General features: G+C 62.5%; 6 protein-coding genes across 6 annotated transcripts; 2 read left to right on the forward strand and 4 right to left on the reverse strand.

Moving 5' to 3' along the window:
* Positions 1-4,561: 4,561 nt before the first annotated feature.
* Positions 4,562-6,970, reverse strand: VTJ83DRAFT_1643 (uncharacterized protein; the record flags this gene model as incomplete). Its single annotated transcript, XM_071007825.1, has 3 exons — positions 4,562-5,262; positions 5,422-5,936; positions 6,084-6,970. 3 exons carry the CDS (start codon positions 6,968-6,970, stop codon positions 4,562-4,564), a joined length of 2,103 nt encoding a protein of 700 aa, XP_070868183.1.
* Positions 6,971-9,919: 2,949 nt separating this feature from the next.
* Positions 9,920-12,161, forward strand: VTJ83DRAFT_1644 (uncharacterized protein; the record flags this gene model as incomplete). The annotated part of the gene is made up of 3 exons (XM_071007826.1): positions 9,920-10,106; positions 10,228-11,626; positions 11,690-12,161. 3 exons carry the CDS (start codon positions 9,920-9,922, stop codon positions 12,159-12,161), a joined length of 2,058 nt encoding a protein of 685 aa, XP_070868184.1.
* A 1,909-nt stretch (positions 12,162-14,070) lies between these two features.
* On the reverse strand, positions 14,071-20,510 carry VTJ83DRAFT_1645 (uncharacterized protein; the record flags this gene model as incomplete). Its single annotated transcript, XM_071007827.1, has 4 exons — positions 14,071-14,139; positions 14,208-14,414; positions 14,507-20,057; positions 20,158-20,510. 4 exons carry the CDS (start codon positions 20,508-20,510, stop codon positions 14,071-14,073), a joined length of 6,180 nt encoding a protein of 2,059 aa, XP_070868185.1.
* Positions 20,511-21,331: 821 nt separating this feature from the next.
* Positions 21,332-23,227, reverse strand: VTJ83DRAFT_1646 (uncharacterized protein; the record flags this gene model as incomplete). The annotated part of the gene is made up of 1 exon (XM_071007828.1): positions 21,332-23,227. One exon carries the CDS (start codon positions 23,225-23,227, stop codon positions 21,332-21,334), a length of 1,896 nt encoding a protein of 631 aa, XP_070868186.1.
* Positions 23,228-23,911: 684 nt separating this feature from the next.
* On the reverse strand, positions 23,912-24,364 carry VTJ83DRAFT_1647 (uncharacterized protein; the record flags this gene model as incomplete). The annotated part of the gene is made up of 2 exons (XM_071007829.1): positions 23,912-24,162; positions 24,355-24,364. 2 exons carry the CDS (start codon positions 24,362-24,364, stop codon positions 23,912-23,914), a joined length of 261 nt encoding a protein of 86 aa, XP_070868187.1.
* Positions 24,365-25,211: 847 nt separating this feature from the next.
* On the forward strand, positions 25,212-27,553 carry VTJ83DRAFT_1648 (uncharacterized protein; the record flags this gene model as incomplete). Its single annotated transcript, XM_071007830.1, has 2 exons — positions 25,212-26,195; positions 26,303-27,553. The coding sequence occupies 2 exons, from the start codon at positions 25,212-25,214 to the stop codon at positions 27,551-27,553; spliced, it is 2,235 nt and encodes a 744-aa protein (XP_070868188.1).
* Between the last annotated feature and the right edge of the window lie 186 nt (positions 27,554-27,739).

The following is a 27,739-nucleotide window of genomic DNA, read 5'->3' on the forward strand; positions in this document are numbered from 1 at the left end:
GGTTCGCCTTCTTGAGGCTCTCGGCCACCGTCTTCTTGAGGATGTTCATGTGCTTGGTGGTAACGGTGTCGGCCTTGCTGATGACGGGGATGACGGCCGTCTTGCCCTGCAGCGTCCGCAGGACCTGGAGGTCGAGGTCCTCGTCCAGGGCGCCGAGGATGCGAGCGTGCGGGTAGTGCGACGAGGAGCCGTTGGCCTGGCCCGAGGTGGCCCTGGCGGCAGCGATGTTCCGGTCGAGCCGGGAAGGGTCGAGGACGAGGAAGACGGCGTGGATGTGGGTGTCCTGGAACCCGGGGGACCGTATCACCTTCATCTCCTCGTTGAAGGTCTCCTCGAACTTGCTCTCGATGAAGCTCGACATCTCGCGGAGCTGAAGGTCCACCACGTTCTTCTCGAGGCCTTCCGAGTCCCACAGCGTCAGGCCGATGCGCTCGCCGTCCATCTCGGTCTCGAGGTAGTGCGGGATGAAGTTGCCCACCGCGGGCGCCTTGGGAGCATAGTCGTCGCTGTTATCGGAGCTGCTCTTGGCTCGCTTCTTGGCGGGAAGCGCCAGGGCCGTCTTGAGGAACTCGAGGAACGACGTCTTGCCGGAATTGGTCGTACCAACGATCAGGATGCTGGGGACGGATGGAGGGTCAGTCAGCTGCTCCCGGCTGCGGTGGGGGGTGTCAAGGGGGGGAGCCCTACTTGAAGGGCGTGGGATCCTTTCTTCTCCGGACCCTCCTAGGGCTGTTGATGGTGCTCACGGCGCTGCTGGCATAGCTGTAGCGGCTGCGGTGCGCCATGCTGGTCGTGCCGGCGTAGGGGTCGAAGCCGCCGTTGGGGATGGGAGGGACGGGGATGCTCGCCACGGAGCGCGACGGCTCGATCGAAGGCCGGGGCGTCGCGGCGGCAGCGGCAGCGGCAGCGGGAACAGGAGCGGGAGCCGTCGTCGCCATGGCGTCGATTCTGCCCGAGACGATGGCGAGGGAGTCGGGACGATCGCCGCTGAGGCCTAGCGGAGGAGCCGGGGCGCCATTGTAGAGCACGGGCAGGCGCGGGGGCGACTTGGAAACAGCATCGCGCTGGCGCTCGGCCTCTTTGGCCTGCTGCTTCCTCAGGTCGCTGCTCTTGCTGCGTCGCAGTAACATTCCGAGGCTAGAACGACGGGGGGGCGGGGTCATTGGCTCGGTCTGGCTGGGTTGGAGGGGAGGGGGTGTCGCCGCGCGACACAGACAGGCAACGGAGGGGGCCTGGAGGGAGGATGGGCAGCGCGACTAACAGCAGGGAGTAGAAGCCCGAGTTGGAGTTGCGGAAGGGAAGGAAACGGCTCCTTGCGGCGGTCAAGGGATGATCTGGCGGGCTACCCAGTCAGGCTCGGTGACGTCGGGGCAAGACAGCGGCGGCGGTGGTGGTGGGGAAGGGGGGAAGGTGGATGTCTCAGATCTTAGGTAGGTAGGTAGGTCGGTAGATAGGTAGGTACCTTTGGCGACGGCGGGCGTCGTGGGCAGAAAGGAAGGTCTTTTCAAGCGAAGGGGCGCGATACGGAGCGCAAAATCGGAACCCAGTTCCGTGTTCAAAGAAGAGGCGGCGCTTTCTTTTCGCCCGGTGGCCTTTTCCCGTGGTGAATGCGCGGGAGGTTGCTCCGAGGCTGGGCCAGAGCGGTGACCTGAGGACCTGAGGATGACAAGGCCTTTGTGTTAGTGACGACGAGAGAGGCTGCGGTTGTCACCGGGGAAGAGCAGGACCGGCGCCACATGGCCATGCTGGCAGATGGAAGATGAAATGCCAAGGCACGGGAGCGCGCCATCACACGCCGCCGAGGTGAGAGAGAGAAAGAGAGAGAGAGAGACAGCCCTCCGCCCATCCGATCTCAGTTCGGGTGTTGACGCTGCGCCAACCCCCCCGGGCCCCCCGGCCTCGTCCAACATCCGAGGTGCGGTGGCGATCGGCAGTGGCACAGACGACAGCCCATCCAAAGTCCAACACACCCTCTGAACCATTTCTCAGAATTGACTCACCTTGGTTGGTTCGTCGGCGCCACGGGGCTTTCTCGCAGCCTTTCCTCCGCGGAGGACACAGTTGGATGGCGGAGGACGAGAGAGTCGCGAGGTTGAGCGGTGGGTCGCGACTCAGCGCTAACAACGGCCGACAAGGGAAAGGGTTCGAGTCGAACCACAGGCCGGGGCAAAGAAAGGACCGAATCGAAGAAGAGAGGGGGGGGAAGGGGAATGGACGTTGAGCGAAGCCGGCCGTAAACAGCCGTTTGGACGAGGCGCGAGGAACGCGAAAAGAAGAAAGCAGGCACCTTTTGTTTTGTTCCACGTCAGGGGCGCGCGCAAAGAGGAAAAAAATAAAAGAAGATGGGAGGTTACGAGGTTGCGCTGGCGTGGTGCAAGGCCGGCACAACAAAAAGTCTTGGGGAGAGAGAGAGACGAGACTGGAGATTGGCTGATGCTTGAGACCAGGGGATGGTGTGGTATCTGACGGCTCGCTACCTCGTCCGTGGAACGAAACGCAATTAAGGCCAGGGACAGGCTAACGTTTAAAGCAGCTCGTCGCCAATTGTTTGCAACCTTTCGGCACCAACCTCTCTCGGCAACAACAACGTCCACAAGCTGTTCCCGGATCCATGCCAAGAGAGCGAGAGCGAGAGCGAGAGTGAGAGAGAGAGAGAGAGAAAGTGAGCGAGCGAAGGCGCTTACAACCTACGTAGACACCGGCATCCAGGTCCTGTTGACCCTGTTGACGACAAGAAACCACAACACAATCATCCTTCACGGCGTGGATGGATCCGGGCCGCATGGGTCGGTTCGCGATCGTTGTCCGACCATTCGACCAGCCGGAGCATGGGGAAAACGGGGATCCCTCGTCCCCCGTCCCCATGTTCGCATGCCCCATGTCCCATGTCCCCCTTCTCGAAACCCACCACCCCACTGGAGCCTCTGTACATAGCTTACCCTGCCACTGTCGGGGGAAGCTCAGCAGCCGGGGCTTTCTTTCAGCTTTCAGGCGTCCGCTGGCAGGCCGTTTGCTGCGGCGGCACCTGCAGGCGAGCCTCTGCAAGCCAGCACCGGCCCCCGGGGAGAGGGCGGCCTTTTCCCGTCTCCGGACGGCTTCTCTTCAGCAATGGCTGGCGCCCGTCCCGCAGCACCTCGCTCGATCGCCCCCTTTCCGCTGCAGGACAGGTGCGTTAACGGACGACATGGGCCTCGGGGGCCGACCAATCGTCGCCCTGCGATCCCCCCCGCCTTTGACGATGTCGGGGGCCTTTTCACCCCCGGGGGGGGGGGAAGGCGTCGAAGCTCCCGGGTCTCATGCATCCGCAGAAACGCCCCAGGACGCCCCAGGAAGCCTCGGGGTGATGAGGCGGGCAGGGACGGGCGCTGCTGAAGAAGCACAAGAACTAACTACTGTAGTTCAACCATCTTTGACACCGGCTCCCTCCATGGAAGACAGACGGTCAGCCTCGCCTCCTCTGCCCGCTGGCGACCACGCCGTGTACGACCGTGGTATGCTACTGCGTAGTGGTTATGCTATGTAGAGAGAGTGCAGCGCAAGCGCCGAGCACGGGCACCGCGAGGTTGCCACCGGGCCAGGAGAACGGAAACCTCGAGTCCTCCGGCACCATCGCTACCCTGAGCGTTCCTGCGTGCTGTACTTGGTGTACATACTGCGACTGTGTAACGATGTGCGAAGTAGCTTTTAGTACAGGAAGCCTGACTGGGCGCCCGGGGGGGGGGGGGGGGGGGAACGCCGTGTTTCCAGAGCTCTGAAGAAAGACCCAAAAGAGACAAAACAGAGCCACGCTGTTTCCAGCGTGTTGTACGCAGTAGATCAATAACTATACTATACGCAGTACTACGCAGTAGTTCACTACGATATACTGTAGTACTAATATACAGCACATCAAGCAGGGCCTGCAAGAGCATCGGCATGTTGAGCCCCGGGATCCCTCCTGCATGCACGCTCCCCTCCCTCCGGTGGGCCTGGAAATTTGAGTTGGAGCCGGCGTGTTTCAGAACGGGGCAGCCATGTTGGCCCCCCCCCCCCCCCCCCACATCTCGGCCGGTGCCGGGTTCCGCTGGGGGTTAGGGGCTCCGGACTGGGGGGCCGCTCAACGCTCTCCATCCAAGACCTAATACCCCTACCTAGTAGTAGCTTTCCAACGTCTTGCCCACCTACGCAGTAACGTTGAGAAGCATCGTCATCATCGTCATGCCTGGCATGCAAGTCGGCCGTATAAGCGCTGATGTACAAACAAGCTACTAGTGGCTAGGTAGTTCATGCTCATGGATGGCACACGGTTACACAGTGCACCGCTACTGCACATCAGGCAGGCACCTGACGTTAGGTGTACGCAGTATAACTACCTATACACAGTGTGCGTGGCCAGTGGGGAGCGGCCTCTTTCTAGCGGATCTAGTGACTGTGTACGCAGTATGTACAAGTAGTAGTACAATGGGAGGGGGGTAGGTACCCAACCGTATCGTGCTCTACCTTGGCGCCTCTATGGAAACTCGATACTGTAATATGCCTAGCCATGCCACCATGAACGACACACTCTCTCTCTTGCCTTGGCTCAGCCCGCAAACACGTCATGCTGGAGCTCGACGCCAAACTCCTTGGCCACCTCCTTGAGCCTCTCCTCCACCTCGTCCTCCATGCCGCCGCCGAGGCCGAGCAGCTGCCGCAGCCGGAAAAAGTAAAACGCCACGTCCGACAGGAGCAGCACCGCCGAAAACACGAGGTGGTGCCAGGCGTTGGCGACGCGCAGGCGCAGCGGCAGGCCGCGGTCCTGGGACAGCGACCGGCTGGCCCACTGGCCCATGCGCTTGATGCGGTTCACGGGCGAGCCCATGTACTGGTTGTTGGCCTGGACGATGCGCATGTTGCGGCCGATGAAGACGAGCTCCTTGGGCCAGCGGTCCTCGTCGGCCAGCACGTCGCGGATGCCCTGCTTCATGCGCTGCTGCATCTCGTAGTGCTTCTGGCTGGCCGTCTTGCCGTCCCGGAGCGCCGCCAGCACGTCGCGCTGCAGGTGCTGCTCCCCGCCCTCGTACGGCCGCAGCAGCGTCACCGACGCGAACAGGTCCGCCGCCTGGATGCCCCACTCGCGCGTGATGGCGGCGATCTTGTCGTTGTCAAACGTCATGAGGGCCTTCCAGAACTCGCCGTACTCGCGGCGGAACTTGTCGCTCATGTAGACGTAGAGCCCGTGGTCGATGAGCACGAGCTCGGGCAGGCCGTTGGGCAGCCGTCGTATGAAGATGTTGCCCGGGTCTGGCGGCGGCGGCGGCGGCGGCGGCAGCGGCTATGGGTTAGCTCAGGCATGGATGGATGGATCGGCCCCTACGTCCAAGCTACCTAGGGTAAGGTACCTAGGTAGGTAGGTAGGTAGGTGGAGGGAAGATAGAGCTAAAAAAAAAAAAAAAAACGTACGAGGATCGCAGTGCACCACGCCCCACTTGAAGATCTGCGCCGAAAACAAATCCACCATGGTCGTCATGACCTCCTTGGTCGACAGCCCCAAACCGCCCCGGCCGCGCCGCCCTCGCCATTCCTGGCGCTCCGGCTTGAGGCGGACGCCAGGGCCCTCGCGCAGCTTGTCGCGTACGGCATCCACGTCGAGGGGATCCAGAGGCGCGCCGCGGGCGCCCATCGACCCCCGACCCCAGCCTCCCAGCCAAGGCGCCGTGAGGGCCTCCTTGTCCCACAGCCGGACCCCCTCGATCCACTCGGTGGTGAGGACGCGCTTGGAGCTGAGCTCCGGGTACACGGGCGGCACGTAGACGCGGCCCCGCAGGCTGGGCTCCTGGCTGACCAGCTCGCGCATGCGCTCCGAGTTGCGGGCCTCGTTCTCGAAATCCGTCTCGAGCTCGAGGCGTTCCGAGATGAAGGGCACGAGCGAGTAGAGCGGCAGGTCGAACCACCATGTGTACGCCCTCATGACGACCCTGTTGTTTTGTAGAAAAACAAATCCTTGTCAGCTCGTCTGCGTCCGCCGCCACCCACCATTGTCTCCCTTGTCGTCTCCCATCCTACCGGCCCCGTCCCCCCGCGCAACATGTCAACCAAAAAAAAAAGGAGAGGGAGAGACGCACCGAAACGCCCACAAATCCCAGCCGATCTGCTTGGCGATCTCGGGCTTTTGGATCTTGACAGCCACCTCTCTCCCGTCGGGAAGCCTGGCCCAGTGCACCTGGGCCACCGACGCGCTGGCCCGCGCCGTCGTCTCCATGACGCCTTTCCCCTCCTCCCCCGAGAAGCTCACGCCAAACACCTCCTCGACGCTGCGGCCGCCAAAGTCGTCGCGTATCACCTGCTCCACCTCGGACCAGCTGTCCTGCGGCGCGTCGTCAAACATGCGGGCAAACATCCTCTGGAACTCGGGCGGCAGGATGGCGCTCTGCATGGCGATGGCCTGGCCGATCTTGAGGTACAGCCCGCCGTTCTCGCGGAGCAGGTCAAACAGCCGCTCGGCGCTGCGCCGGTGCAGCTCGGGGATGCCGCCCGGGCAGCCGACCCAGGGGAGGGGCAGCGGCTCGGCGCGGAAGTTGAGCTTGTAGTCGGCCGCGACCAGGAGGCCGACGCCAAAGGTCCGCAGGGACCGCGCCATGCCCGAGGACCAGAGGCGCCGGTCGGCCGCCCACACGGCGCTGAGGACGACCGCGAGGATCACGAGGCGCCGGCCCCATCGGCGGGTGCGGCGGAAGGCGCGGGCGGGGCGCGGCGCGCCGAGGGAGGACGGGGGAGGCGGGACGGCGGGGGAGAAGGGGCCGGAGTGGGAGATGAAGGTCCGGTGGGGGGTGGCGGAGAGGAGACGGCGGCGGCGGTGGTCGTGAGGAGACGAGGTTCGGCGCGGGAGAGGGGTTTGTACGGGGATCGTCCTCGACGTTGGGGCTGCCGTCGCCGTCACGGCGCAAGGAGCCGAGAACCTGCCACGCGAGAGCGGCGTGCGGCCTACGCCGGCCTTGCAAAGGCGCCACATGGTGAGGTGGTGAGGTGGTCGGGGGTGGCAAGCAGCGATGGCCGGGGAGCGGCAGCGGCAGCGGCAGCGGCAGCAGGCGGCGGGACAGTGGTTTTGGCTGGGCTGTGAGGCAGTCCGGAAGGAAATGGGGACGTCTACCGGGCTGAGTCCATTGTCTCTTGCTAGCTTTCGGAAAGCAATGGAGATGCGGCTTTGGAGATGCTAGATTGCTTCGTAGCGTAACGTGATGCTGGCTACCTGAGTGGTGGTGGTAAATGGTACGTTGGTTCGCAAGAGTGGGCGAGGTGGTTCCGAGATGGGAGGTTCAGAGATGGGAGGTTCGGCGATGGGAGGACCGAGAGCTGACGACACCACGGGACCCACTTTTAACGGCGGACCCCGTCCCGTCGTGGTCGGCGTCTCGGCGCCGGCCCAACTCGGTCTTGCGCGTCACCCCGTCGTCATGAGTTTACGGGGTACCTATAGTATAGTACTATAGTTTTAGCAGGTCAGATCAGCGGGATCGCCTGCTGGCAGCGCTGAGTGTCTATGGAATCGTTTTACCACATGTAGGCTTACTATACGTGTACACGGTAATGTACCTACCTATGTATGCATGTGCCTTTCTCACTACCTCTTGGTCGATCCATTCGAAACCACCACCACCACAACAACAACAACAAAACAACAATAGAACCAAAAAAAAAAAGTCAGGGCCCATTGGGATGCAGCATTGGCTGTTGTTGTACTGTGTAGGTATAGTACATTGTACTCACTTTTACTCGTACGTGATGTGCGCAGTAATTACGTACTGCGTACACAGTACTTGTCGTTGTGGTGAAGCATCTCTTCGACAAACAGCTCTGCCCCCCCCCCCCCCCCCCCCAAAAAAAAAAAAAAAAAAAAAAAAGAAAAGAAAAGCGCGTGCATGACTTCAGTCCACCAAATCTTATCTACCATACTCTGGGGACAGCTGCCGCAGCTCCAATACGCCCCATCATTTCCTCTGCGACCGGATCGGGCGGCACCCTCGATCTGAAGCAGGCCGGCGCCTGGAACGCCAAACGTCAGACTGAGACGGCCCCCACCACCAGCAAGGGATACCTAGCGCTTGCGTGGTGGACAGCAACACAAGGGTGTCTCACTGCCAAGGACCAAGCATGCACAAACTGCGTACTGCTGTAGTATACGCAGTATATAGTATAGCAGTACACAGTACACAGTACGTACGATCGCGATCTGTGGTTGGGTACCCCAAGGCAACCCATGGGAAGGCCCAGGATGCTCATGGTACCTGACCTACTGTGTATGATACTAAGTTAGTTGGTACACTACCGGGCTGGTAACGCGGCTCGCGAAGGGATGCCGCCATCATGGAGAGCCGCGCGATCTGTTTCGCACAACCGCAGAGAAACAGGGTCTGGACGTCTCTGGCTGCATCCATTGGCTCGGTATGCGTCGCACAGCAGGGCGGGCGGTGCTGCAACAACGCCGGGTAACGAATTCACTGCCTGGCTACCGGGCAGCGAGACGAAACCCACCTTTGGCCAGCCTGGGGTCGCTGCCAGGGAATGGTGAGGCAACGCTGTCCCCTGCCGGGCCCTGGTGCATGATGGGACCAGGACCGCCAGGAAGGCCGACCCGCGCTGGGGATGGGATGTGCGAGCCTTTTTGCCAGGCGGGGTGCAGCGCGGTGCGGGTGGCCGATGGGAACGACGGGAGAGGATTCCGAAGGCTCTTTTAGGCTACCTCGGGTCCGGTTCGCTCAATCTCGTTTGGCCCTTGTTTTTTGACTGCGCCATGCGAGGCAGCATGGCCCGAGGGTCGACGCACGCGTCCGCCACCAAGCCCCAGCCCATCCGAGCATCCATCTACCTTACGCAGTAGTACGCAGTACGCAGTACCTGCGCGTCAAGGCATGCCGTGGGCTGAGCCAACCATACCTACATCGGTTGCCGGCATTGACAGCAAGAAGACGCCTGCTGTCGGGGTCCATACCCAAGCCCAAGTGTTTGCTGCGCTAGGCGTTTCTTGTTGTGGGTTTCCCCCATTCCGACCCTCTGGACCCCAGGTTCCAGGTTGCGAGGACGCGCGCATCATGGCGCCGACCCATGATTGGCCGGTTGGTTGCTTGGTGGGATTTCGCTGCATCCCCACGCCATGGGAGCCTGGCCCAGCGAATGGTTCCCCCCTTCCCGCTCCCCGGCCTCCCAACCGAAGCCAAGCAGGAACGGTTCTCCACGGGTCCCCACTGCTCCCGCTTTGCAGGAAAGGGAACCACCCCCCCCCCCCCCACCCCCGGGGGCCCCCCCTGCCCGCTTCCCACTTTCCACTTTGATTCATTCCACTCTTCCCCCCGTTCTCATGCCTCCCCATTCCGTCCTTCATCACCTCACCACCCGACGACGGACGACGTCTTGTTTTCTTTTTTTTTTTTTTTTTGTTGTTTTCTTGTGTGACCCCAGCTGTCGCCAATTGATTGGACCTGTCTCTTTTTTTTTTTTTTCGCTGTTGTTTTCGACCATGGACCAAGTTCGCGACTCGAGACTGCGACGGCTCTCTTGAGATACGTTGCTGACTTGGGGGAGACCAAACGTGCTCACGTAACGCTCACTGCGGTGCTGTCAATTCATCTCCATCGCTCGTTCAATCCACCACGGCATCCACCCGCCAGCCATCCTTTTTGACTTTTTTGTTACGTTTGCCCATGTTAGCCGCGGCACTTCGACAACGTCGTCGTCGTCGTACGTCCCTCCATGCGCCTCGCATGGTTTGAGAACCCTGACGCGACTTGATCGTTTACAAGTTTTCACACAACACCACACAGCGCTTCACCGCATCGGCGCTTCTCCCTCCCCCCTCCCCCCCTCTTCGGCCGCGTCTGGACGACGCTGGCTTCTTCTCTCTTCTTGGCAACCTCCCAACCGTGTCCCCGAGCCGGGCGGTCCTCCCCGGTGATCCACCGCCGCCATGTTGCGCCCCGCGACGCCGCTGTCGATTATGCTCCTGGCAGCATTCGCCCTGCTCATGCTGTCGGTCCTGTCGGCCCCCATCATCAGCCTTATCCCCTTGGGCGACTGGGAGGGCATCAAGTTTGGCGTCTTTGGCTACTGCGACCCCAATGGCTGCACCAAAATCGAGATCGGCTACGATGTCCGTGAGTGGCGCCTCCCCCGCTCCTCTCTCTCTCTCTCTCTCTCTTGCTCGCTCGCTCGCTCTCTTCTTGCGCGCTGGCGCAAACGCTCCAAGGCGCTGATGTTGACACGTCCATGGCCTAGGCCCTCTTCATGAAAATGCCTTCAACCTTCCCTCGTCGACGCGCTCCACCCTGTCGTCCCTCCTCATCGTCCACCCGGTCGCCGCCTTGCTGACCCTCATCATGTTCGTCCTGGCCGTCATCGCCCACTTCCACAGCCCCTCCCACTCGGCCCGCTACCTCTTGATCCTCTTCCTGGTCGGCATCCTCAACTTCCTCGCCACCCTCCTGAGCTTCCTCGTCGACGTCCTGCTGTTCGTGCCCCACCTCGCATGGGGTTCCTACGCCGTCCTGGCCGCCACCATCCTGGTGGCCCTCAGCGGCCTCGTCTCTTGCGCCATGAGGAGGACCATCGTCAGCCGGAAAGCCAGGCTGAAGCGCATCGCCGAGAATGCCGAGATGAGCGGCGAGAACTACTACAGGCGCCAGGCCGCCGCTCAGCTGGCCGCGGCCGCCTCCGCCCCTCCCAATGCGCCCTCGGACCCCCAGCCCACCCTCCCCATGATCAGCGGCGCCAACGGCCCGCCCGACGCCCTGCCCGAGTTCCCCTCCTTCGACAACAAGGACGATCAGATCAGCGACGAGCGGATCCCGCTCACGGCCAGGAGCCCCACGAACCGCTCCCCCGGCACCTTCACCCCGGACCAGTCCACCTACGTCAACGACCCAAGCGTCGCCCCCGATGCCGTTCCGCCCCGCTCCATGTCGGCTTCCCCCGGCGGCCGCGACCCGTACGGGAATCCCTTGCCTCCCCAGGACGGCTATCCGATGAGGAGCCCGACGGGTCGCGTCGGCTCTCCGCCGAGGGGCGGTTACAATGGACGCGGCGGTTACCCCGGCCCTGGAAGAGGCGGTTACAACGGCTATGGCCCACCGCCCGGAGGTCGCGGTGGTGGTTATGGCCCGCCGCCCGGAGGCCGTGGAGGCTACGGCCCCCCGGGTGCCAGAGGAGGAGGTTACGGCCCGCCTCCGCGAGGCTATGGCCCCCCCATGCGAGGACGGGGAGGACCTCCCTCGGGCTACCCAGGAGGAGGAGGAGGAGGAGGCCCAGGCCCCTACGATACGAGGGGTCCTCCTGGACCCTACGGTCCGCCTGGGCCCTACGGGCCCCAGTCCTCCGGTCCGGGTTACATGAATAACCAGTCCACGTCCAACGTGTCGTCCGGCGGTTATGACACCTACGCTCCAAGCAGGGAGGAGGACCTTCCTCGCGCCGAGTCCCCTCCGCCTCTTCCCGGCATCGATGACGGCATCCCTCCTCGGGGCCAGGCCGTTGAGATGGATGGCGCCTCGACGCGTCCCGGCCAATTCAACATCCGCGATAGCGACTCGGATGTTGCGGGCATGCTGGCGCTGCAGCAGGCCAGGGCCGCGGCTCCGGAGCGGCAAATGAGCGATGGCAGCAGGTATGCTGAGGACGAGTAGGTAGCCCCTTTTTTTTTTCCCTCCTCTTTTCATAACCCATGGGCTGACCCCATTGGCAGGAACACGTACGTCCCGCCGAGGCAAGCGTGGAATCAAACGCCCGGCAGGAGCTCACCGCGAATCCGCTCGCCGCTGAACAACGCTCCGGGGCCTGTGGAGCTTCCGGCTGCTCCGCCTCAGCAATCGGCCGTGGCCCCCGGCGAGTACTACGAGGACGTGGACCCCCGCTTCGCCGAGCCATCTCCGACCCGGATACCAACCGCCCCGACTTCGGGTCCTTCCCCGCCCACGATGCCCTACGAGGATATGCCACCCCGCGGCTCCCGCAGCCCGGCCCCTTCTGAGCAGTCCAACTTCACCTCGGTCTCGCAACGCGGCGTCAACCCTCGCTGGAACCCCCCAGGTGGTCCTAGCTACGGAAACACCCCCATCCCCAGGCGTCCCGTGAACAACAACGCCAACATGATCCTCGACTCGAATCCGGATTTTCAGCTTCCGACCAACCGCGGTCCCTCGGCCCGGGGGCCTTAGTACGGCCCTAGGACATGACGCGAATGCTTCGATCCCTCTTTTCGCCGCAGTTCTCTCTTGTTTTCCTTTCACGATTGGGCCGCGCGGGTGTTTCGGTGGCGAAGGCCTTTTTTTTTCTTCCGTTTGTCCTTCGCCATGTTTTAGACGTCGGGGCGGCACGGTTGGTGGGTTCTTGTGAGATACACTCTACTTCTTGGTTTCTTGCTTGTTCGGACCAACCATCCAAGAGTCGGTCGTAATGAAAAGGTTGTGATGACGGGGTCGGGTATGTGTGATATCCACATTGGCGGGTGGTGAGCGCTGGGTGATATGGGATGTGCTTGAAGGGGGAGGTTCGGGGTCTCTTTTCATTGTCGATGCCGGGGGGATATGGCTTGGTTCGGATTGGATATATTTTCGGTTTCATCAAGGCAACGTGTTTGTCATGGTTGCCAGGGTTATGTTACGGTTTGCCAATGTACATATTTCGGTATTAGATGGGTTTTTTGTCTTGCGAAGCTTGGCTGGACGGTTGACGCGGGCGACTCCAGCGCATCGATCCCAGCGTATTCTGCGCTCGCCACCTAGGTGTACCTGGCTCATTTCTTCTCGCAATCGAACCGCAATCGAACTCTGCTTGATTCGTTCGTTCCCGTGACACGGGGTGCGCGCGGGTACCTTGCATTCGACGGGAAGAGGGGGGGTGGGCTTCGGATGGGGTTGAAGGGTGACATTGTCATACCGCATCCTCCATCTACTGCGTAAACGCATCTTTCGTTGGGGACACAACAGGAGAGAAACCCCGGCAGCAGCAGGATAACCAACTAGCTATTAGCTACCCGGGTGCCACAGCATCGACGACAACCATGGGCTCGCGTGCGAAGATGCCGGAACCCGACGCGGTGCGCGAGAGCGAGCCGACATGTTTCATCATCACCACGGCAGATGATCGGGCTCCATCCGACGCGCCTGGCTACGAGAGCTGGGTGGTATGGGTAGGTGGTATGGGTGGGTGGTATGGGTGGGAAAGGGATAATGAGAACACACCTTCCCCCCCCCCCCCCCCCCCCCCCCACACCTCTTTGTTGTTTCCGAGATTGTCATCTCGCCCCGGGGGGATGAGCTCCAGGCATATTATGGCTTCGGCCTGAGCACCGAACGAATGCTTCGTTTTTTCCATCTACCAGGAGGGGACCTCGGTGGGATCGATCGTCGCACCTCCGCTAGATCGTCTGTTCAAGGCGACGAGACCATCGAGGTGAAGCACCAGGCCGAACGACCGGGAGTGGGGAGGGGAGGAGGGGGGAAGCCGGCCGTTGGGGTTGCTGATGATGATGATGGTGGTGGTGGTGATGGTGGTGCATGCACTTCACGTGGCCGGACGGTTTGGGGAGTAGATCTGCCACCAGATGGCCCTCCCAGCCCTCCCTCCGCTCGAATGCGTCCTGCGACGCTGCTTGATCGCTCCCATATGTTGGGACCCTCCCCTCCCCTCCCCTTTGAAAGCTGTGATCACTCGAGCTGCGTCCGTCTGTCTGTAGTTGACTGGACGAATCCCTCTCCCTCCTTCCCTCCCTCCCTCTCTCTCTCTCTCTGCGTGTGTGTGTATGTGTCCTATGATCGTTGGGTCTTGTGTCCATCGGCCAACACGCCAGAGAGTAAAGGGGAAAAACAAGGCGAAAGTGAAAAAAAAAAAAAGCAAAAAAGAACGCAGAAAACCGAGGTTGCAAACCATCCCTGGGAATGTATCTCCTCCCAACCCCCGCCCCCATGATTCCACCGTGACCCTTCGCCCGCTGTTCTATGCTGTACAAACAAACAAAACAAAGACGCAATCCAACACGGCCTCGGTAAGATACCAGGCACTAAGGAGTCGCGCACACATACACACACACACACACACACACACACACACTGAATACGCACATCATCAACGCTTGCCCGGTTTCCGTCGGATGAACGGATCCGGCGCGCCGCGCTTGGGCACCACCATAGGACCCTGTGCAAGCAACAGTCAGCACACCGTAGAGGCGTGGCGCAGCACCCGTTCGGTTCGAACCCACTCACCCTTGGCTGGTTAGGGCCCTGGTTCGGCCGGGGGCCGCCGTGCGGCGGTCGGTTCTGCGGCGGGGGATTCGGCTGCGGCGGCGCCCGTTCCGGGGGGGCCAGGCCGAGAACCTGCATCGCCGACGGATCGACCGGCGGCTTCAGGTGTTTGAGGGGCTTGGCCGAGGCCGGAGGCTTGTTCAGATGTTTGTCCGGCCCGTGCTGCATCTGGCGAGGGGTGTTAGCGTCAGCAGAAGCTCTTGATGGTCATCCTCCTTGGAGAGGGCCTAAGCATTGTCGTCGTCGCGCAGTCGGCTGACCTTCTTGGGGTTGGCTTGGCCGTCCTCGCCATCGCCTTTCCTCTTCTTGCCCGCAGGTCCCGCGGTTGACTGGATGATGGGCGCGCCGCCGGCCCTGGGCATCATCGAGACCACCTCGCCCCGTTCGTTGATGCCGCCGATGCCCTCTCCGCGGTACGGCAGCGTCGGCGGCACGGCCGTCTCGTCGGGGGGGTACGAATGCGCCGGGCCCGATCCCTGTTGCTGCGCAGGCGCGGCGGCTTTGCCCGCCGAGACCGCGGGGGCATCTTGCATGACCGCGTCCTCGTCCGTTGGCTGCGGGGCGGGCGATGCCGGCAGGGCCTTGCGGCCGGGCTGGCTGAGCAGCGAGAGGATGTTGCCGCTCGTGTAGCGGTCGCGCCGCTTGGCATCCTCGATGAGCTTGGCCCAGAACTCGCCCTGCACGAGGGCGCGGGAGTCGCCGAGGATCCACAGCGACGACTTGGCACGCGTGAGACCGACGTTCATGCGGCGAATGTCCGTCATGAAGCCGATGCCGCCCGTCGGGCTGGCGCGGACGCAAGAAAAGATGATGATTTCGCACTCGCGACCCTGGAAGGCGTCGGTCGTGTTGAACTCGATCTCCTCCGTGATGTTCTCGCCAAACTTCTCGGCGAACCGCTGCCGAAGCCGCAGCAGCTGAGCCTTGTAGGGGGTGATGATGCCGATCTTGCCCTTGAGGTCCGCCTTGGCGTAGTCGGTGCGGAACCGGCGATACAGCTGCATGGCGACCTTGAGCTCCTCTTCGTTGACCAGCGACTGGTTCTTGGGGCCTCGCTCCTGCGAGCCCTTGACGTCGAAGAAGCGGTAGGGGCCGAGCAGCTCGCTCTGGTGCCATGGCTGCGTGCGCAGCTTGCCCATGTCGGCGCCGTCCTGGAGCAGGCCTTCGTAGAACTCCCGGCTGGGGAACTTGCTGATTTCCGGGTGCATGCGGTACTGCATGTCGAGGAGGTGCACGTCCTTGGCGTGGTTCTTTTGCATGCGCACGAACAAGCTCTGGTCGTAGCCGTACCTCGCGGCCGACTGCGACAGGACGGTGGGCGGAAGCTGCTTGGGATCGCCGACGAGGATGCACTTGGAGCAGCCGTACTTGAGGGGGATCAGGGCGCTCAGCTCCACGCACTGCGCCGCCTCGTCGATGATGACCGTCTCGAACTCGACGTTCAGGTTCTTGAACATCTCGTGGCCGCTGCCGCTCAGCGTGGCGCACAGGACCTGCGCCTTGTCGAGGATCTCCTGCTGGATCTGCCGGCGCTTGATCTCCACCTCGCGCGCGAACGTGTTGCCGCTGGCCTTGCTGGCGTCGATCTGCGCGCCAATGTGCGCCTGCCGGCGCTTCAGCTCGTCGAACTCGCGCTGCAGCTTCATGGCGAAGTTGCGGTTCTCGCTCGCGCGCGCCGCCTCGAGCTGGGGCCGCAGCTCGGCAATCTTCTCCTTGAGCTGCCCGGCCTCCTGATGCAGCTTCTCGCGGTCGCTCGGGCCGGTGATGTTGTTGATCTCGGCGTCCATGCGCGCCTTGACCAGCTCGTCGAGGGTGACGTCCTTGACCGCGGCGTTGATGGCGTCGCTGCGGCCCAGGCGCAGCACCTCGATCTTGTGGAACGTGCCGTTCATCGTTTTGACGCCGCTCTTCAGACGGAGCACCAGCTCGTCCACGGCGGCGTTGCTAGGCGCGCACACCAGCAGCTTCTTCGCCGGAGCCTGGCCCGCCGAGGCGGAGGCGGCCGCGGGCCGGGCGAGCGCGACGGCGCCGGCGGACGGCTTGAGGACGCCGGTCAGGAGGCAGCCGACCATGGCAACGATGGTTTTGGTCTTGCCCGTTCCGGGGGGGCCCTGGACGAGGGTGAAGCCGTCGTTCTCCTTGGCGTTGAGGATCGCACGGGCCTGGCCGGGGTTGAGATGATAGTTGTCCATCACCCCCCGGACGGCCTCGTCGCCAAAGGTCAGCATGGGAGAGGGCTGGGCCTTGAGAACCTCGTCCATGAGGTCGTAGTACTGCAGGCTCTCCAGGGCCGCGTACTCGCGCTCGATGGTCGTCATGTTGGTGATCTTGACGACGTGGAACTCGGCCCCGGGGAGCAGCACCGGCAGGATCTGGTTGCCCTTGGCGTTGAGGCGGTAGACGACCTCGACCGTGTCCTTCTTGTACGTGGTCTTCCAGATGCGCGACAGGCAGTGCAGCTCTTGGGGCTGGCCGAGCGGGTCCTCGCCCTTGGAGATGATGACGATATCGCCCTCGGCCAGCCCCCGGTCTTTGCTGACCGGCGCGGGCACCGACGCCGTGACCTCCATGAACTTGTCGACCGTCATGCGGCTGATCACCTTGATCCCAAACGGCCTGGACGTGGCCTCGTCCTTGGCCGTGACGAACGATCGCCAGGCCTCGTTGATGAGCAAGGGGAAGAAGGTCTGCTTGTAGCTCTGAGGGTCCGGGTAGGTGTCGGAGACGCGGTCGCAGCGGTAGCCGTTGGGCGGGTCGTTCCCTTCGTAGAAGATGTCCCACTCCAGGATGGCCTGGTGCAGCACGTCCATGGGCGGGATCAGACGCGCGCGCATGTCCTTGGCCGACCTCTGGAGCTTCATCTTCTTGACGGGGCCGCGCTTCTCGGCGAGCATGAGCAGCCGCCGGCGCTCGGCCTCGTTGAGGCCCTTGGTCTTCTCCTTGGCCTTGAGCGCGATGCGCTCGTCCTCGTCCGAGTCGTCGTCCGAGCCGTCCTCGGAAGACGAGCCGACCATGATCTCGTCCTTGACCGCCGGCGCGTGGTCCTTGCCTCGGACGCCGGCGATGCCCTGCAGGCCGGAGCCTTCCCCCGGGACCGTCTTGGGAGGAGCACGCAAGGCCCTCGCTTTGGCGATGGCCTCGGCGTCGCGCTTGGCCTTTTCGGCCTTCTCCCTCGCCCGGGCTTCCTTGATCGACATTTGCTGGGCGGCGATGGCCTGCGGGCTCAGCTTGGCCGGCTGCTGCTGCGGCTTGGCGGCCTCCAGCCCGAGCTTCGCCTGCAGGGCCGATCCCGCCTTCTTGTCGGCGGCGGGCGCGGCCTCGGGCGCCCGGGTCTTGGCCGGCGCTCCGAGCCCCCCCCAAGACGCCTTGGAGAAATCGAGGGTGCTCTGGCGCATGGCGCGGTCCCTCTCCTTGGCCTCCTTCAGGCCGGGTTTCGCGCCGCCCATGAACTGCTCCTCGATGACGGCGTCTTCGCCGAGGGCCTTGAGGAGCTCGATCCGCTGCTCGTCCGTCATGTTGGTCTTTTGGACGTAGTCATGGCGGCCGGTGGAGAGATGCCTCTTCTTCAGCATGTTCATGAGATGAGCGACCGTCTTGGGCGGGAGGGCCATGCCGTTCTGGTCCAGGCGGGCAAGCAGCTTCTTGATCACCTCGATGATGCCGGCGATGAGGTACTTGTCGCGCAGCTGGAGCATGTCGGTGAGGGAGAAGGAGTACTTCCGGGGCGGCTCCAAGACGATCTTCATGGCTTCCTTGGACGCGGCCTCCCCGTTGGCGCCGGCGTCGTCGGTGCTGTGCTGGCTGAGCGCCGAGGCCATGACGCCGTCCTGCGCGAACAGCTTGTTGGCCAGCTCCATGACGTCGCGGCAAAAGTCCTCCATGATCTTCTTGTCGACCTTTTCGTGCCACTTGCGCATCATGCGGAACGAGTGCTCGACGGTGCGCCAGGCGCACTCCCACCAGCGCTTGACCGCGAAGTGCTCCTCGGGGGTGAGCGTCCTACGCCGCAGCTGGCCGGCCGAAGGATCGCAGAGGCCGTTCAGGACGAGCTCGCTGCACTTGAGGATCGGGAGCATGTGGCTCCAGGGGCTGCTGTCGTCCTGCGCCGCCGTCACCTTGCTGACCGCCTCGGTGAAGGCGTCGAGGAACGGCGCGAAGTACCTCTCCAGCATCTTGGTCACGGCCTCGGAGGGCGAGTACTCGTCCGTGATGGCCTTGAGCAGCTCGAAGCCCGCCTCGCGGATGGGGTCTTCGCCGTGGATCAGCGACGACACGATGGGATGGATGGTGAGGCTCTGGCGCTCCGAGCAGAACTTGGCCAGGTCCTCCTGCTTGAAGTCGGACAGCCGGTTGAGCATCTTGCCGACGGCGGCCGTCTGCTGCTGGTATCGCTGGTTGAACTTGTGCTGCTCCAGCTTGAGCTGCTCTTTCCGCTTGGGGATGAACCTCTCGATGCTGCGGAGGCGCAGGGTCGCCATGAGCATGGCCTTGGCCAGGTTCATGTGCCCGAGCTGGTTGTACCAAAGCATCTCGAGGAAGGACTCCCACAGCCCTCCCGAGTCCCTCTTGACGGCATCCTGGACGGGGGTCTCGGCGATGAGCGCCTCCCACTCGATCTCGGTGGCTCGGGCGTCCAGCGCGAGCGCCGAATGGATGATGGCCATGGCGGTGTCGGAGATGCCGACGTTGAAGGTGTCCTCGGGCTTGAGGCCCGCGGCGGTCTTGATGACGTCGCCGTACTGCACCACGCGGTTGATGAGCTGGTTCACCATGATGAGGGCGGTGCCGGTGTCGAAGGCAACCTGCTGATGAAGGTAGCCATCGAGCGATTCGCTGAGGGCGACCAGGCCCGCGAGGGTGCACGTCGCCTGGGCGGCCCGGTCGACGTTGGGGTCCCTCCGGAGGGTGTCGAAGAGGTAGCGCAGGAGAGACTCGCACACGTCGGACCGCTGCAGGGACGGCAGCGAGCGGATCAAGGACCTCGCGAACGCGGCCAGGGACGGAACGTTATTCTTCCCTTGCTCGACCATCATATCCAGCATCAGCGACTTGTTGAGAAAGCGGCGAAGCGCGGGGCTCTTGATGACCTCCTCGACGAGGTGGCTCGGGGTGGCCGGGACAAGCGCCGCCCAAAAGGCGCTTGGGGACTTCTCCATGAGGGCGCGGATGCTGTTGAGGACGACCGCCAGGGCCTCGTCCGAGTCGGTGGCGAGGTGCTCGATCGCCAGCATGTACACGCTCGGGGACACCTCCATGGCCCGCAGGGCGTTGATGATTTGCTTCTCGCTCAGGGACCGAAGGAGGTAGGAGAAGGCGTTCCAGAACCGGCAGATGCGATCCGGCGACGGCATCCCCCGGGCCAACGACACCCGCTGGATCGCCGTGGTCAAGATGGGGCAGATGGCCCAGTCCCATTCCTGGTCCGTCAGGGAGCCCGGGGGTTTCTTCTCCCAGGCCCCCTCGGCGAACTTGCGTCTGTACGGCGACGAGGCGGAATCGTCGTCGAAGAGGAAGTAGGTCATGGTCGGGATGATGCCGCCCTGCATCCGCAGGGGCTTCTTTTGCTGCGTCTTTTCGAAAACGTAGTTGAAGTCTTCGCGGTTCTCGGGCTGGGCGAGGTACTCGATGCTGCAAAGGGCTTCGAAGAGGGCCAGGACGGCGGGCATGTCGCGCTCGACCAGCTTTGCCGTGTTCATGGGGCCATGCTCCTCGAGGATGGCGCGAGCCCGCTTGAGGCCGGCGCTGATTCTCTCCTTGTCGAACTCGGCAAGCTTCATGCGCATGTACTCGACCTGCTCCCTTTCGAAAGGCCTGCGGCGCGAAGAGAACGCAAGTCAGCATCCGATGCGGACGCGGAAGGCCGGGGGGCCGGGCGCCACAAAAAAAAAAAAAAAAAAAAGGGAACGCTTACAGCTGGCTCAGGTACTGCTCGCGCTGCCGGTGCCAGTTCCTGACGCAGGAATCGCACCTCGTGAGGCACGACTCGACGGCTTCTTTCCAGTTGTCGAGCCAAGGGCCGGCGGTCTCCTTCCCGAGGCCCATGAGGATGCTCAGGTTGTAGGCGTTGTGAAAGCGCTCCTCGAACGCCTTGATGCGCTTGGCCTTGTCGGCCACCGACGCCTCCTCTTCCGGTTCGTCGGGTTCGTCGTAGTTGGCCATGTCGTCTTCGTCCACCCTGGGACAGCAGAGATGGGCGTCGGGCGGGCGGTCCTCGAAGGCCTGGTGCCAGTCCACCGCCTGCTGAAGAAGGGCGTTGTTCTCCATGGTGTCGGTCGCGGCAAACGGCGATGGTGGCTTCAGCTTTTCGGTAACAGGCCGGGCTGGAGGAATCGAGGTAGGTCTCGGTGGGGAGCCGGGTGACGGCGTGGCATTATCTCCCGGAGGGCAATTGGTGGGACGCTGCAGGAAGACGATGTGTCTGAGACAGAATCGCCGGGTTTCGAGGAAGAATCAGAGGTGGAAAGAGACTGGGAGGAGGGAGCGTTTGAAGGGACAGCCGGTCGGTTCGATGGGCGCGGCCAGCGCAGATGGGAAGAATCAGGCTCTAGGCGATGGTCGGGACGCCGGAGGGAAAGGCGCAAGCAAGAATGGCACGGATTCCAGTCGCCCGGAAGTCCTGGAAGCCCAGCAACCTTGGGAGGTGAAGGGAGGAAGCCGACCTCTTTAAGAGGTTGGAGGCAGGCAGACGGACGAAACGGGCCTTGGCGGGCAAGTCGCGAAAGATGCGTCGCCGAACGTGCCCGAGCGCGCGTCGCTTCTTTGTGGGGGCACTTCAGGGCAAAAAGTGGGGACCAGCCAGGCCGTCAACGAACCGTCCGTCGCCATCGCCATGAACCCATGAACCGGTGTGCCGTTTGGGTGAGCCGTCTTTGGTGATTGCTCATGGTCTCTGCAACCGCCTATTCTAAGCTTCCTCTCCTCAGCAAATGAAATGGGTCATGTGTGTGCGTGTGCGTGTGTCTAAGTAGATGTGCGTGTTCCCTGTTTTCGAGCACAAATCCCTTTGGAAGCAAAATACCTTCCCTCCCAGCCATGGCCATGGTATCTTATAAAAGATGCTCTTGCTCCTTCAGCAACTACCCGCTCTACTCGGCATAGTCGCCATCATCACCATCGTCGTCCTCCGCAACCTCTTCCTCCTCCTCCTCCTCCTCTTCTTCTTCTTCTTCTTCTTCTGGTTTCTTCTTGAGCCGCCTCGGCTTGCTGGGCTTGGCCGACTTCGCTTCGTCCTTGCTCCGGTCGAGAAGATGCTCCAGGGGACAGTCGGGAGCGTCTTTCCACTCCTTGGTTCCCGGTTTGGTAGCCTTCTTGCACTTGAAGCACGTCTTGCCGTGGCGGATAAACAGCTGATGGAGGCTGTACTTGAGGTGATCTGGCACCATGAAGTCGCCGTGCCGGAAGCAGTTGTCGGGGTCCGCGTTCGCGGGAACCCAGCCCAGCCAGCGGCAGAACTTGTGGACGTGCGTGTCCACGGCGAAGCAAGGCATCTGGAGACAAAACAGCGCAACGCAGGCTGCCGTCTTGATGCCGATGCCCGGATAGCTCACAAGCTTGGCCATCGCCTCGTCCTTGGTCATGCCGCGCACGTGGTCGAGGTTCGGGAAGCTGGGAGCCGGCAGGGCCTCCCCCCTTGCGGCGGCCTCGGCTTCCGCTGCTTTGTAGGCGGCCATGTTCTCTTCGTAGACCCTGTCGAGAATCTGTTTGATGTGGCGGGCGCGCTTCGGGCCGTTTCCAGCAATCTTGATGGCGTCGGCCAGCTCTTGATGCGAAGACAGCCGGACCTTGTCCCAGCTGATGCTCCCCGCCCCCGCGCCGCCCTCGCGGAGACCGTAGCGCTGAATGAGGTTTCTGACGGCCGCGTCGGCTCTGTCCATGAGGGTGTTGCCGCTGATGAGCGTTCTCAGGAGGGCATCGAGAACGCAAGGAACCTCCCCGCAACCGGCCATCGCGAGGGACGCTGCAGGCATGGTCGGGGGCCGCGGCACTTCACCGTGCATCTCCGTCAGGATGCGGTAGACCTCTTCGCAGGCCTCGGGCGTCGGAACGCGTCGGTAGGGATACGGCGAGTATCCGGGCGTCAGGCCGTAGGGGTTTTCCTTGCCTCGCTTCACCATGATCCTGTAGTCGGGGTTGAGAATCCGGCTCGCGTCCACCATGATCTTGTCGCAGGTTTCCAGCTTGGTCACCGCCCTATCGGCCACCTGAATCCCCTTGATGATCAAGAGCTTTGGCTTGGCCTCGGCCGAGCCGTTGGCTTCCCCTTGTTTGATGCCGATCAGCTGGGTCGTCTTGCTGTCGACCATCGCGCCCTCTTCCACCGTGGCGACCTTGGATCCGGCTGGCTCGGCCTTGACAACGGTTGTCCTTTGGCGTTTGGGAGGTTGCCCATCCTCGTCATCGTCATCTTCCTCCACCTTGATGCCGGGGGCGTGCTTCTTTGAAGGGCCCGCATCATCCTGAGCTCCGAGTTTCGTGACGCGCAGGACAATGCGGCGCTGCGTCGCCGAGCTGGATGCCTTCTTTGCCCTTGGGGCCCCGGGGGCTGCGCGAGACTTCCTGCTTGATAGGGCTGCCTGGGAGGACCCGGGATCTGGAAAAGTCCGGCTGGGAGGTTCATCTTCCAGAGGGCCGAAAGCCTCCGGGTTGGACGTGGCCTGAACACCCAGGCCGTGAGGCAGGACCCAGCCCCCTTTGATCGGCAGGGTCTGTTTTTCCCCGCGCTTCCGCTTTGCGGGAGCAGAGGCGGTCTTTTCGGTCGGTTGATGGGCATCCGCTCCTGTTGAGACGTGAGCTGCAACGCGACCATGTTCTGTGCTCTCGGCTTCGGCGTGCTCAGGAGGAGCCGCATCAGCTTTCCCGCTGGGGATAGCCTTCACGTCGGCAACGAGGACCGCGTTGACACTCTTAGAAGGTATCTTGGTTGCGGAATCGGCCGATCCGTTGGCTGCTTGAAGCCTTCTCGCCACCGAGCGAGTCAACATTCTGGAGGGCTGGGCCGGAAGTGTCTTGGAAAAGAGTGCAGGACAGGGGATCCAAGGTCCAGGAAGCCGATCGATGTCTAGGGGAGAAGGGGAAGGCTGAAGGAGAGGCTGAAGGAGAGGCTGAGGCAAGGTTCCTGGAACCCAGGGCCCTCGTTAAGAGGTTGGATGGTGAGGGAGAGCACGTGCTCCTGCTTTTTTGACAATGGGCTGATGGAGTGCCAGAGCCAACCGGAAAGTTGAGACGATGCTCTTCCGTGTTGCCTGACCGGGTATCTAAGAAAGGAGAATCCCAATGGTTGTGGTGAAGGGTGAGGTGTATCGATAACAGCATGACCGAGTCACGGCGAGGGGAATGTTGAGTTGGGAAGCCAACCCTGGACGGGAACTCCAAGAGGTCCGTCCATACGGTGACGGGAGTGGGAGCATCAGAAGAGGAACCCCAAAATTGCTTCTTTGGACTTCGAGGTTCCCTTGGGCAACCCAGCGAATCCCGTCGCATCCCTGGGGACGGGAGCCGGGAAAGCTTAGGTTGGGGAAGGAGTGGCCTGCCCCTGAAGGCTGTGAGTTGGGAAGCTGCTACCCGCTTCCTGACTGCCGTCGAACAGCAGGTGGGCATCAAACATGGAAAGAGGCATCCGCGCGCACATCTCTTATAGGAGGCAAGCTGCCCCGGTATCCACGTGGCTATGGACTGGGAACAACATTGTGTATTGATTTACTACCGTACATGTCAAATGGAGTCCCCAGGTGGTGATGGTGGTGGTGATGGCGGTAGTAGTGGTGGTGGTGTACAAGCAGAGCCAAGCCCTTCGAGGCAGAGTCGGTGCGCTGTCTTGCAGGTTCGATAACCGACAACTTGTAGGACTTCAGCGAGGCCCCAAACCTCCTACTCCCCCACGTGTTGGCAAATACTTGGACAAACCGGATGCGAAACACTGCCATGGCTCTTGGTCAGCCATGATTCCAATTGATCAAAACTTGCATGGTGTTTGTGCGGAAGACAACAGGATCAGATACGTAATGTTTCTCCTCACTGACAAAGCTCGGCAGTCAAGGTTTTGTCGATTACAAGTCATCATGATAAAGAGCAGGGGAGCGTAGAAAGGGGAGAAAAAAAAAGTCCTTACCTCGCAACATCAACGAAGACCATCCTCCGGAATAGGACGCTTCATGTCTACATACATGATGAAAGACGATGCAGTAGGAAAGAAGAAAGATGATGGTTTGTTTCTCGGGGATCACGGCAAAAATTGTCGCATGGTGGATCTGACCTCCCAACACACCCTAACCCTGGTTACCGCTTCAACCACATCCTTTGTTGACAATCGAGATGTACCCCTGAATCAACCAGTTGGCTGCAGATCAACCCTGCACCTAGTTGTTATCAATGAGCTTAATCAACCTACACACTCTCCCTCAACAAAAGCCTAAGAAATGACGAATACCCGAAAGAATGAATGCCAGTTCGTTAGGACGGATGGAGCTCACTCTGGTCTGTGATTCGTTTTGTTTTCTGGCGTAGGCCATCGTGCTCTGAAAGCATAGAACGATGCCAGCTATGTGTACAACCATGTCTGGATTCACCACCGACCGTAAGTCGCTGTACTAACCAACACGCCCTAGGATGGACACAACTCGCTTTGTTCTGCCCATCCACGCCATTCAATCCCATCAAAGCCGCAGGGCCATTCTTGTTCATTCGAGCGTTGAGCTATGCCTTCACGCAGGAGTCCTTGCTATCTACATGATTGCAAATGGCCGTCTTCCTTTTTGCCTTGACTGGTTTTTTTCCTTGGAGAATCTACCACCACGGCTCATCCATGATGTCTTTTTTCTCAGGCATGGTTGAGTCTCAAACGCCTGGCTACTTCGTTGCCTTCCTCTTCTCCAGGACCCCGAACCCCTCACCATGAGGTTTCCAACCCTTATAAATAGAGGCTTTCCAGCATTGAAATCCGTTGGTTAACCTGTGAGATTCCCGCATATGTTGCCTTTTTTTTTTTTTTTTTTCATTGCCATCCCCTTTTCCCTTTTTTCTTGTCCTTCCTCACATATTTCCCCCCCGACCAACCCATTCCTCTCTGCGCTGCCCGGCGCTCTACGAAAGTTCCACGCTGCATTCTTGTCAGGCCATCCCAGCTCGTCTGCGAGGCCGGAAAAAAAAAAAAAAACAATGATGGGATCTTCTCAAAACCCCATCCCCCTGGACGACGACCAGGACGACGAGCTCTTGCACACCAGGCAGCGCCGCGGGGCCCAGCAGCTGGCGGAATGGGCCGCCCGGCGAGGCTCCAGCATTGAAGAAATCGAAGAGATCCTGGAGGACGCCGTCGGCGAGGTCATCGACCTCACGGGCGAAGGCGAGGCGTCGGCGGCGGCCGGGCAGGCCAGCGCGGCGCACGGCGGGGGCACGGAGCTCACGGAGCACCGCCTGCCCAACGGCCTCGTCGCCCGCCGAGGCCTCGACGTCGAGCTGGCCCACCCCCACGGCCCCTACAACGTCCGGTACCTGCGCATCACGTCCGTCTTTCGGCCTCGGGACGGCCCGGACGTCCTCCTCCGCGGGCTCGGCTTCGCGCGCACGCGCGAGCTCGGCGGCATGCTGCCCACCAAGCTCAACGAGGTCGCGCTCGTCGCCGAGACGCGCTCCTGGGACCGCCGTCCCCGGGAGGAGCGGCTGATCGCCGTCGAGGTGCCGGCGCGCGAGGCGCTCTGCGCGCGCGAGGTCCGCATCACGAACGCGCCGTTCCCGGCGCACCGGTTCGACCCGCGCGACTACGCGCGCCGGGGGCATCGGTGGGTCGAAGAGAACGGCCCGCTCGTGTGCCGGTACGTGTTTGAGGTGTCGTACCACGGGGCGAGCGACAAGCCCTACGAGTGGGCCCTGGTCGCCGTCGCCGAGGGCGAGGCGGACGCGGGGTTCCGGGTCGCGGACCGCCGGAAGCTCGCCCGCTGGCGCGGCGGCAAGGTGCCCGGCGGCTCGCACGACCCTCACGGCCCCCACGGCCCCCGGCGCGCGGATCCCGGGGGGCGGCCCGACGCCGACGAGGCCGGCCGCGGCGGCGCCCCGGCCAGCGCTACACGGCCGGCGACGTCTTCGCCGGCGGGGGCGGCGCGTCGCGAGGCATGGAGCGGGCGGGCGCCAAGCTCGTGTTCGCGGTGGATCGCTGGGCGCCCGCGGTCGCGTCCCTCCGGAGCAACTTCCCGGGGACGCGCGTCTACGACATGGACGTGGCCGACTTCATCAACCTCGACAGCCATCCCCGCGTGGACCTGCTGCACCTGTCGCCGCCGTGCCAGTTCTGGTCGCCGGCCCACACCGTCGCGGGCAAGGACGACGAGGCCAACATGGCGGCGCTCTTCTCGTGCACCCACCTGGTCGACAAGATCCGGCCGCGGGCGTTCACGGTGGAGCAGACGTTTGGGATCCTGGCGCCGCGGTTCGGCGACTTCTTCAACGCCCTTGTGGGCGGCTTCACGCGGCTCGGGTACTCGGTGCGGTGGACGGCGGTGCCGCTGGCCAACTTTGGCGTGCCGCAGCTGCGCCGGCGGCTCCTCATGATCGGCGCGGCGCCGGGCGAGCGGCTCGCGCCGTTCCCGGCGACGACGCACAGCAAGGGCGGCGCCGGCGGGCTGCTCCCCTGGACCACGCCCCAGGCCGCCCTCCGCGGCATCGCCGACGACTACGACCACCCGCTGCACGACGTCCGCCGCGCGCGCTTCGACGTGCCCCGCCCCCCGTGGGACCCGACCCGGCTGGCCAAGACCATCACGACGCACGGCGGCCACAACTACCACTGGAGCGGCGCGCGCGACTTTACCCTCCTCGAGTACGCCGTGCTCCAGGGGTTCCCCCGGTGGCACCGGTTCGAGGGCGGCTCCGTCAAGAAGCAGATCGGCAACGCCTTTGCGCCGTCGGTCGTGAAGCTGCTGTACAAGCACCTCATCGGCTGGCTCCTGAAGCAGGACGGCCTCGATCCGGCGGCGCCGCTCGGGCCGGCGTCTCGAGACGTTGTCGCCTTGGACCCGGAGAGCGAGGAGGAGGAGGAGGAAGAGGAGGGGGTCGGCGGCGTGGCGTCGCGGGAAGAGCACGACTACGGGAACGGGGTCGTCTGTCTGGGTTCCCGCAGGATATCGGCACGGTTGCGCGCAACGATGCAGAGGCTGGATCAGGAGGCGGCGGCGGCGGAGCGCGCCGGAAGGGATGCGGAAATGGCGGAGGATCTCTCGGACACGGAAACGCTGCGTGGGGATCCGGAGCCTCCGGAAGCCGACGATGACGACGACGACGACGACGATGATGATGATGTGATTTGGTTGGGATGAGAGAGAGGGAAACGGAGCGGGTTTCTTTTGGAGCGGTGTCGGATGGGGGGGCATGACGGAGACGGAGACGGAGACGAGCAGGACTCCTTTTTTTCAAGCGTCCAAGTGTCGATGTGCGTTTTTTTTTTCCTTCTTTTTTTTTTTTTTTTCTTTTTTCTTTTTGTCAGATCTGGTACGAGATGGGGA

This window comes from Remersonia thermophila, chromosome 2 (assembly GCF_042764415.1).
Source record: "Remersonia thermophila strain ATCC 22073 chromosome 2, whole genome shotgun sequence".
In the NCBI taxonomy this organism is placed as follows: Eukaryota; Fungi; Ascomycota; class Sordariomycetes; order Sordariales; family Chaetomiaceae; genus Remersonia; species Remersonia thermophila.